This window comes from Asparagus officinalis, chromosome 8 (assembly GCF_001876935.1).
Source record: "Asparagus officinalis chromosome 8, Aspof.V1, whole genome shotgun sequence".
In the NCBI taxonomy this organism is placed as follows: domain Eukaryota; kingdom Viridiplantae; phylum Streptophyta; class Magnoliopsida; order Asparagales; family Asparagaceae; genus Asparagus; species Asparagus officinalis.
In genome coordinates, this window is record NC_033801.1 from 726,704 (window position 1) to 736,454 (window position 9,751).

Genomic DNA, 9,751 nt, shown 5'->3' on the forward strand with positions numbered 1-9,751 from the left:
CGGCTGTTGCAGCAGCATGAAGCGTGTCGATCTTGGTTTGTTGCAACATTCGGGCGCGCCTCACTTCAGTTCTTGTGTGTGCGAAACTGATGTTTCAGCTTTCTAAATTTGTCGGAGCGCATAGAGTTTGTCTTGGATTTTGATTTGAAATCTTAGGAGAAACTCCTGAAAACACATGACGGGAGGAACTTGTGTTGCATATCTTTCAGGATTTTATATTACATTAATTACGCTGAAATGCTGTTTATGCTCTATTACAGTCGTTCATTGCCTGCTTTCTAACTTACGTACGTGTACTACAAATGGGCACTTGTTGGATTAAGAAGGGGGAAAAAGTCTCTATAATTACACAAGTGATCTCAGACCGACAGACCCTGAATTCTATATCATTTCCTTTTTCGTGTTTTAGGTTCTCTTCTCCCCCAGGAGCTTCTTTGGAGTGGAAGATTTCCTGGACGATGATAACAGCCGACCCTACACATACCAAAAGGGGAAGAAATCCAAAAACCCACAAAAGCACATCTCGTTCAAGCAACGTACCATAGCATTCATGGAGCCCTTTTCGCTCGATGTGTTCATATCTAAGCGCTTCGTCTCTGCATCTCTCACCCATAGAGTTACGTGCAAGCAAGTGGCAGTGGCCGGAACAAACTCCAAAGACGTTAAGGCAGCTCTTCAATCGAGGTCGGATATACCTGCGTGTTTAGCTGTTGGAAGAATCTTGGCTGAGAGAGCAAGAGAGGCCGATGTCTACACTGCAACTTACACTCCGAGGGAGAGGGACAGGTTTGAAGGGAAGATCAGGGCGGTTGTTCAGTCTCTTATAGATAATGGTATCGATGTTAAAGTTTATCTCAATTGATAACGCCTCGTTCTGTAATGCGCGGTACTAATTAGAAATAGTTCTTCCAGTTTACTGGAGAACTATGATAATAGTGTCCAGTTTTTCAATCAGGAGGAATTTGTGTCTGATGTGGGTGATATCTTGTGTACAAAAAAAACCATTGTATTGCTATGGAAAACTGGAAGCTCGGCTGTACCTTGTGGGGTTATCTCTGTATTGCTTGCAAGGGTACACAGAGATTAGATTGCAGAATTGTTGCCATGCCTGAGATTTTCTTGTTGTTGTTGTTGTTGTTGTTGTTGTTATTTTGGTGGGTACCTTGCTTATGTTGCTTGTTGGTATACAGGTTTAATGTGTTGGCTAGGTGCATTGAGATGAACATGAATTCATTTTCTACATAAGTTGTATCGTCAGCCAATTTGTTTTGTTTTGTTTTGTTGATGAATCAGTTGGAACCATTGTCTTCTTCATCTCTGGAATGTCATCAACTACAGGGAAGAAGAGCACAAGCTGACATTCAATTGTAAGTGCGTTTATTTACCTGTGGCGTTTATTTTCATCTTGTTTGGGCCCCTTTCGCTGAACGAGAGCCATCTGATGCAATCGAGATCGCAAGAGGAATCGAACAAATGGGTTATCGGGTTAGCGAGCAATGTTTAGACCCTGTCCAAGGTTCCAGATCCTAAAAGGCAGCACTCTGGTTTCTCCGAAACCGTCAATTTTATTTATTTATTTATTTGTTTGTTGTGTGCTAAATAGTTTTTGTTGTTTTGTTGGGGTTTTGTTAGAAAGAAAGTTGATGGGTATGGTTGAGTTGGAGCCCAATGGAAGAATACTCGCCACATGAAAGCGTGCCAAATATCTCCTCCAACCAATGGACTTCATCCTTCCCATATCCTTCTCTCTCCCCTCCTCTCTCTTCCCATTTTCTCAACACAATAAAAAGTTTTATCATTATTACACATAAAAAAAAAAGAAAGGGGGAAAGAAACTTTAAAAACTAAATTTAGCACTTGATAACAGTCCCCCCCGTCCTCCTCCTCCTCCTTTTGCTGCAATAGTTGAGGTGAGGCCATGCCCATGTCTAAATATTACCAAATCCTACGTTGGTTTGTGTTATTAGATTGCAGTTTTAGGAATCATGAGGAGCATTGAAATTGTTCAATTTGGTTTGTTCTGTTCCCAGGTGAATCGATAGATTTTCTGTTTGAATTATTGTCGTGATTATCTATGTTGTGTTTTATGATCAACACTGCTTGGAACAAAAATGTTTTTTTTTTTTTAAATTTACCCATAGAGTATATACTGAGCTCTTATTGAAATTGCTTCAGTGATGAGTCTTCCATTGATTTCTTAAATCACCTGGGTACACCATTTCCTGCATAGAATTTGTTATCTGATTCCCTTGATACCCCAACTTCCTTGCTTGCTAGTTTTTATGTGAGTGGTATGTATATCTTGAACTTCTCTCTAAAACTTATTACCTCGAGACCAGTTTGATGAGCTCTCGAGCCTCTCCTTCAAGCATACCCTTTCCTTTTTAAACGGTGTGCCACTGTGCCCCCTTATATCAAAGATTTTTAAAGTTCAAATGACTTAACCAAGTTTACGATTACGCGCAGACGCGAGCAGAACCGCATGATGGCCACAGCTGCGGTTATTGGACTAAATGCAGGAAAGAGGATTCTTAGCTCTACATTCTATTCTTCTGAATTCACTTTCATCGATCATGGGTCTCCACAATTTTCAGCTCCAACATCCAAGAGCATCATAATTGCTAGAAGATCTTCACATCCGAATACCAGTGTTCCCTCAGAGAGGCACTCAGTATCCATCAAGGCAGTAAAAGAACATACAGATACTATTTCTCCTATAGCTACCGATGACTGGTCAGACCTCATTGAAGAAGAAGAAGATGGTGATTCTGATATTAAATCTTCGCTCGAGGTTTTCCTTCTGTTGCAGAAATCTATGCTGGAAAAACAATGGAAGCTTTCTTTCAATCAGATGAGTACTGCAACTGCTCCTGGTGAAACATGCAGGAAAACTGAAGTTATTCGATCAGGGATTTCTGCCAGGAAAAGGAGAACAAGTACCAGAACAAAATCCATTAACCAGAGTTCATATGTGGGAATAATGGAGGAAGGAAAACAGCTTCGAGCAGCTGTAAGTCCTGAATTGCTGCAGGCTAAGTTAACAGGTTATGTTAGGGGGACAGTTAGTGAAGATTTGCTAACTCATTCTGAAGTTGTTCATCTCTCAAAGAAGATCAAAGCTGGTCTTTCATTGGAGGATCATAGAGCAAAGTAAGTAGTAATTGAATGTGATTCCAATTGATGACATTGCTCACTGTGTTTGTGCTACTCGTCTAGTCAACTGTTCAAAGAATATGTCGGTGTTAGAAAATTTCTTAGTGATTGTCAAGCTGCTACCTAATGCTCTTATCAGTGTAGGATTTTCTATTTAGGGTAAAGTTAGGATAGGCTAGGTAGTATGTTGTGAACATACCATGGTTCAAGACAATCAAAGTCTCGAGACAATACTATTCATATGCAACATAATATATTATATTTCTACTGTTGGGGCAACATGTTAACACTCTGTTTATTGAAGTCCTTTTGTTATTATGACATAAATAGTTTTGATTGATTGAGTTGAATGCTGCAGAATGAAGGGAAAATTGGGTTTTGAACCCTCTGACAAGCAGCTGGCATCATCACTGAGGATGTCACATTCTGAACTGCGTTCAAAGTTAACTGAATGTTCATTAGCAAGAGAGAAGCTAGCAATGAGCAATATTCGACTTGTTATGTCCATTGCCCAAAAATATGACAACTTGGGTGCTGAGATGGCTGATAATGAGCAATATTCGACTTGTTATGTCCATTGCCCAAAAATATGACAACTTGGGTGCTGAGATGGCTGATCTTATTCAGGTAATTGAATTTTCCTTCAGTTGCCCAAAAATATGACAACTTGGGTGCTGAGATGGCTGATCTTATTCAGGTAATTGAATTTTCCTTCAGCGTTTCCTTTTGTTGTAGTTCTTAGTGTTCTGTTTGGACTAAACCTGCTAGAAATTCTTTCAGGTGACAAATTTTTTTTATGTCTTTTGTGATGCAGGGTGGTTTAATCGGATTAGTACGTGGGATAGAGAAATTTGATTCTTCCAAAGGCTTTAGGATTTCAACTTATGTGTATTGGTGGATTCGTCAGGTGTGTTTAAGCACTATTTCTGTATCATTTATCATATAAAGATAGGCTCATTTGATATTTTGTATTAAACTTGCTCTGGTACTTCTTTTCTTTTTTGTCAAGGAATTAGTTTAAATTAGATCAGAATAGCTTGCGTGGGATTTATCTTTATTTTGCATCAGTTTAGCACTATAGGCTATAAAATTATGTTCATTGGACTGGCATAGGTTTTTTTTTTTTTTTTTTGACTATTCATGGAATCATCATCATATTAAGTGTGCTAGCAATTGAATGGTGTCTTCCTTTTGACAGGGCGTCTCACGAACATTGGCTGAGAATTCAAGAACCTTAAGGCTACCCTTGCATTTGCATGAGAGGTTGAGCTCAATTCGAAATGCAAAGATTAGATTGGAAGAAAGAGGGATTACACCATCAGTAGATGTAAGTCGAATATTTCTCTTTGTGCTTTTCTTTCATGCCTTCCACTATGGCAAATCATGGCTTGTCTTAGTTTTTTCATTTTAATTTTTCATGAATTTGTGGGTTACATCATCCAATTCATTCTGTTCTTACTCTCAATATTTGATCTTTTATGTCACACTTCACTACCAATCGCAAATATAGATTTGACAATGTCTTTTGCTTCCTTCTCTTTGGAGTTAGTTTTTATGGGTTTAAACTCGAGATATTTTTTGCTTTTTCTTTGTGCATGATTTATTTTCTTTCTGTCTCTACAGAAACTTGCCAAGTGTCTGAAAATATCTGAGAAGAAAGTGAGAAACGCTACAGAGGTACTAATCCACCATTCTTTCTGGCATGTCACTGTTGTTTTCTGTATATGAATGCAACTGACATTCGTTTCCTTCTAAACATGGGACGTTTAAAATTTCAGGCAGTTAGTAAGGTACTTTCCCTTGACAGGGAAGCCTTCCCCTCTCTCAATGGACTTCCCAGCGAGACCCTTCACAGTGTAAGTTTAGCTAAATTACTTAGTCAAGCCTCGGTATAAAAGTTTTTATCTTTTTTCATCTCCTAATTCAATATGTTTCTGTTTATTTTAGTACATTGCAGATAATAACGTTGAGAACATCCCTTGGCATGGATTCGAAGAATGGTCTCTCAAGGTACTCAAAATAAGTGTGCTAGTGATTAATGAGAGAAATATTTGTATTCCATGTTCTACTCATTCTTTACAATCCGTCTTTTACATCCTTAAAAAGAGGACCTGCTGTCTGAGATTCTCTCTATTTTTCATCTCAGGATGAAGTGAACAAGCTTCTGTGTGCAACACTTGGTGAACGGGAAAGAGAGATTATAAGGCTCTATTATGGTATAGACAATGAGTGTCATACATGGGAGGATATAAGTAGACAGTAAGTTTCCTTAAATTCAATTTGTAGGAGGCAGAAATATCAACTTTATACTCCTGGAGATGTTAAAATAGCTATCATATTACTTATATGAAAACATGTTTTTAAGAAAAAGGGAGTCAAAACTCAATTGCATACTGTCATGTTGTCCCTTACAAATTTCAACATTTTATATATTTCCTGAGATTGTTTATTATTCTTATTCTTATTATTATTTAATTTTTTGCAGGTTCGGTCTTTCCAGAGAACGAGTTAGACAAGTGGGGCTTGTAGCCTTGGAGAAGCTTAAGCACGCAGCACGCAAGAGGAAATTAGAAGCAATGCTGGTGAAACATTGAGATGGAGGTGTAGGAGAGTGTCATAAATTTTATGACTATATACCCATCAAAATCATGTGATGACTGTATATATAAAGAAAAGGAATAGGAAATGTGTAAAGTTCATAGTTAATTGCCAGGATAAAATGATATACATGTACATGTATTGAACTGAGAGAACTTTACCATTAATTGGATCCTTAATGAGATGAGAAATTTTGATTGTATCAAATTTTCAAGTACTAATAAAAACATATGTTTAATATCGTTTGTATTTCTACTTGATAACTGATTGAAAATGTGTTCTTATGTGAATATTTTGCTTATGATATATACATGGACAGTTCTTCCTCCATGGGGTAATATGCAGAACTCTTATAAACATGCATGTGAATCAATTATGTCACTTGTTAGTTGTGAAGGTATGTGGGAGCACATTCCTTAATTTCTTCACGAGGTGTTAATTCAATTATAATGATCTCTAATTTAATAACTCCATTGAATTAGTCTTAAATGTTGAATGGTATTATCATGTCCTGCAGAAGATATAACTACCTTTTTGTTCGCGATGAAGCCTCATGGTGTCTTCTCGTTATATACCCTGATTTCCCATCTTTCCACTGCTCAAAACCACACAATTACATGAACATGCACATAAATACATATTTTGCACACAAATACACACGCACTGATATTTGTACATAGCCCTATCATCATGGAGACAGCTGAGAGGTGAGGAGAGAGGAAATTTCACTTTAAATTGAGTATCATACCATCAAGAAACAGAACACATTAGAACTAATAGGAAATGCTTCTCAAAACAAACCAAACTGCGGAAGTAGACTTAAGGAGCAGAAATTTCATTTTGGAACCAATGAGTACATACAGTATCACTTCAAACTTCAAGGTAAAATAAACTTTCTTTAAAAAAACAGGAGATAAGATGATATACTGCTCATGACTAAAATTTCTGAACACCTCCATTCACGTCATACATGTGGACATGAACTCCTTCAGGTTGTGTAGCAAAGGATGCTTAAACTCACATGCAAGAAAATCGCTGAACCCTTGTTTCTTGTATATGTATCAGCTTTTAGTATCTGTTGCGATGTGCTTTTGACACCGACTCACAAAAGAGTATGATATCAGGCTTTTATCACTGACCGCAAAAATCTTGATCAATTGTTCTGAAGAGCTTTCTCTACTTCAAGTTGTTCCTCTAGCTGAGTAAGAGTGAGCAGCTAGGTCTTCTGCATTAGTCACTGAAAACTTCAGTTTTTTTTTTTATTACTTTTTTTAGATCCAAGCTCAAGAAGGGCCTGTACCAATACAGGTAAAAGTATTGTGCGGATCATTAACACATCAACCAGGTAAAGAAATTGAGAATATGTGGCACCAGTATAATGGATTTGAGATTTATCTGAATATATGACCTGCCAAGAATTCAGAGTTTAAGCCCGATGCATGTCATGAATGAACAAATGTATACTCACTAAGGTACTCACCGCCCATCTGTTGATATATAATCGAGGCATTCTGCAGAACCTCCCTAGCTTTTCTGTCTGCTGTGCATCCAGCACCTTCCATTTCCTTGTACACTTTTGGAACCTGGTCGTATCTTTTTGCCCTAATGAATGCCTTCATTAAAGTACTGTAGGTAACAACATCCGGACTAATACCCTAAATAAGTAACAGCATTTGTGCATAGAATTGTTAGAAATAACGGAACAGTCAAACACAGCCTCAAAAAAGAAGAAATACGCTGAGATGATCTTACAATCTCCTTAATATGCTCAAAAACAGCTAGCGCCTCCAAATGTCTACCAGCAATGCCAAATGCATTGATCAGCAAATTCAACATTATAAGGTTTGGCTCGATTCCTTCCATTTCCATCAGTCGAAGAACCTTTACAGTTTGTTCACACAGTCCCTAGATAAGATTAACGGGGAAAAAAATCATGTTAATCTGGCGCCTTAAATGAGCAAGTCTGAGAATTTCATGAATCTTGCGCACATGCTTCTGTGCTCTAGTAGATAGGGCTGTGCCTAGATGTGGTTGGGGTTGGTGGTTTTCGCGTGTTCATGTCCATACAAGAACTGGTGGAACAGTGGAGAAGTTCAAAAGTTTGTGCACTTTAAAGTCCTAATATTGAATAAAAATTTAGATTTAAGGTGGCAAATGTCGACAGTTTCAAAATGTTCAACTCATCAACAATGAAATGGAGAACTAGCTTTAAGTTTATATATGTTCTACTAGAAAAACTAATTTCTTATGATATAACGATATCTAGTGATTCCAAGCATCAAAACATACTCTGTCCTCGTGGAAAGGAGTCATCCCCTATCAAAGTCCAGCAATTTTTTTTTAAATAATTCTCTTGTTGCATTGTGCTCAAGTAAATGGAGGTCATACACAAGTTTTCAAATCGGACACAGAGCAACATGAAGCATTGAGAAATTCAAGAATACCTGCTGTGCATAAGCATTTGCAAGTACACAAAAAACGTTAGCTGAGAGCTTCAGACCTTCTGCTTTAAGAGCAGCCACACACTCCTCGGCATCTTGAAACATCCCATATTGCCCATATATATCCACTAGGATTGCATAAATAACTCCGCTTTTTCGAAACCCCCTAAGCTTCATACTCTCAAAAATGCTTTTGATCTCATCCCACTTCCCTTGCTCCCCTAAATGGCTGATGATCGCAATGAAAATCTTCGGGTCAGGATACAACCCCTCTTCCTGCATCCTAGTGAGGAACTCAAGGGCCCTTTCGATATCCCCAGCCTTACAAAATCCCCGAACCAAGGCATTCCATGCCATGATATTCGGCTTCATACCCTCGCTCCGCATATTCTCAAACACCTTAGCTGCATCTTCCATCTGACCGTTCTTCCCCAGCGTGTCGATTATGCTATTATAGATTCTTCTATCGGGTGTAATTCCAAGCTCACTCACCTCCCTCACAAGAGCCAAAGCCTTCTTCCACATGCCATTATCCCTATAAAGCCCAATAATCTTGGAATAGGCCTCGGAATTCATCCGAATCCCCTTCCGCTTCATTTCGCCGATAACCCACCAAGTATCCTCCAGCCTCCCGGCGTGGGCATAAGCATTCAACAGCAGCATGTAAGTTTCTCGATTCCTACCGACACCATCCCCATCCATCTCCGCCAAAACTCTATCCGCGAGCACTAGCTGCCCCTTCCTCAAGAACCCCCTTAAGAGGACATTGTAGTCCCTCAAGCTGGGCCTGAGGCCCAACCACTTCATCTCTCGGAAAAGCCCGTCGGCTTCGAGGGTCCTCCCGAGGCTCCCGAGGGCGCCAATTAGGCAAACGTATGACTGCCCGTTGGGGTGCATGCACGACGACTCCATCTGGGATAAGAGCGCGAGGGACTCGTCGACGAGGCCACTCTGGCAATGGGTTCGGATCAAATTGTTGTATGATTCCCACGAGAGCTCCCGATTTTCTGGCAATTTGGGGATCTTGCCATCAAGACTGGATTTTGAGGACAAAGCAGCATCTGGGTACGCGGCAAAAGCGAGGAATTTGACGGAGGGTTTGTGAGGGGAAAGGACTGGAGGTGGTGGCGAGGAGGGGAGGTGAGCTGAGATGAATAGCGTTCCCATTGTTCATCGTCTGGGCTAAAGAAATGGGTAGTGTTTATATTGTTTCCGCGGTTTTTTTTCTTCTCAAAGTTCCATGTTTGCGAGCTAAAGAAGAATAACAAGAGAGAGAGAGAGAGAGAGAGAGAGAGAGGGAGATGGATATTTTTACACTGGAAGATATTTTCTAAACAAACCCATTCCTATTTTTTTTTCTAAAAATAAACCCTCTTGAGTTTTTTTTTTATAAAAATTTACCTATTTTGTCTTAATCCGGTTTCTAAATAATCGGGGTTGGCAACCCCGACTATTTAGTGCATAGAATGTTAGGGTTTAGGATTATAATTGGGGGTTTACAACCTCCTAAATAGTCGGGGTTGGCAACCCCGACTATTTAGGAACCGGATTAAGATAAA

General features: G+C 39.1%; 3 protein-coding genes across 6 annotated transcripts in view; 2 read left to right on the plus strand and 1 right to left on the minus strand.

The window, feature by feature from the left end:
• The window catches only part of LOC109822925 (50S ribosomal protein L18), a 2,511-nt gene extending 1,326 nt beyond the window's left edge, over positions 1–1,185 (plus strand). The window contains exon 2 of the mRNA XM_020389201.1: positions 410–1,185. Coding sequence (XP_020244790.1) covers positions 410–862 — 453 coding nt within the window. The 3' untranslated portion in view covers positions 863–1,185. The remainder of the gene's footprint in view (positions 1–409) is intronic.
• LOC109822923 (RNA polymerase sigma factor sigA) lies at positions 1,694–5,991 on the plus strand. Of its 2 annotated transcripts, none has more exons than XM_020389197.1 (11): positions 1,694–1,910; positions 2,467–3,150; positions 3,512–3,692; positions 3,763–3,780; positions 3,968–4,060; positions 4,352–4,480; positions 4,777–4,830; positions 4,932–5,009; positions 5,101–5,163; positions 5,300–5,412; positions 5,639–5,991. In XM_020389197.1, the coding sequence occupies exons 2-11, from the start codon at positions 2,483–2,485 to the stop codon at positions 5,745–5,747; spliced, it is 1,506 nt and encodes a 501-aa protein (XP_020244786.1). In that variant the 5' UTR covers positions 1,694–1,910; positions 2,467–2,482; the 3' UTR covers positions 5,748–5,991. The 2 variants fall into 2 exon arrangements, with proteins under 2 accessions (XP_020244786.1, XP_020244787.1); XM_020389198.1 differs by lacking the exon at positions 1,694–1,910 and adding an exon at positions 1,920–2,030.
• Positions 6,566–9,478, minus strand: LOC109822922 (pentatricopeptide repeat-containing protein At5g42310, mitochondrial-like). Of its 3 annotated transcripts, none has more exons than XM_020389193.1 (4): positions 8,196–9,478; positions 7,504–7,656; positions 7,232–7,406; positions 6,566–6,976 (listed from the first exon to the last, which is right to left on the minus strand). In XM_020389193.1, the coding sequence occupies exons 1-4, from the start codon at positions 9,357–9,359 to the stop codon at positions 6,933–6,935; spliced, it is 1,536 nt and encodes a 511-aa protein (XP_020244782.1). In that variant the 5' UTR covers positions 9,360–9,478; the 3' UTR covers positions 6,566–6,932. The 3 variants fall into 3 exon arrangements, with proteins under 3 accessions (XP_020244782.1, XP_020244784.1, XP_020244783.1); XM_020389195.1 differs by having other exon boundaries at positions 6,887–7,045; XM_020389194.1 differs by having other exon boundaries at positions 6,887–7,159.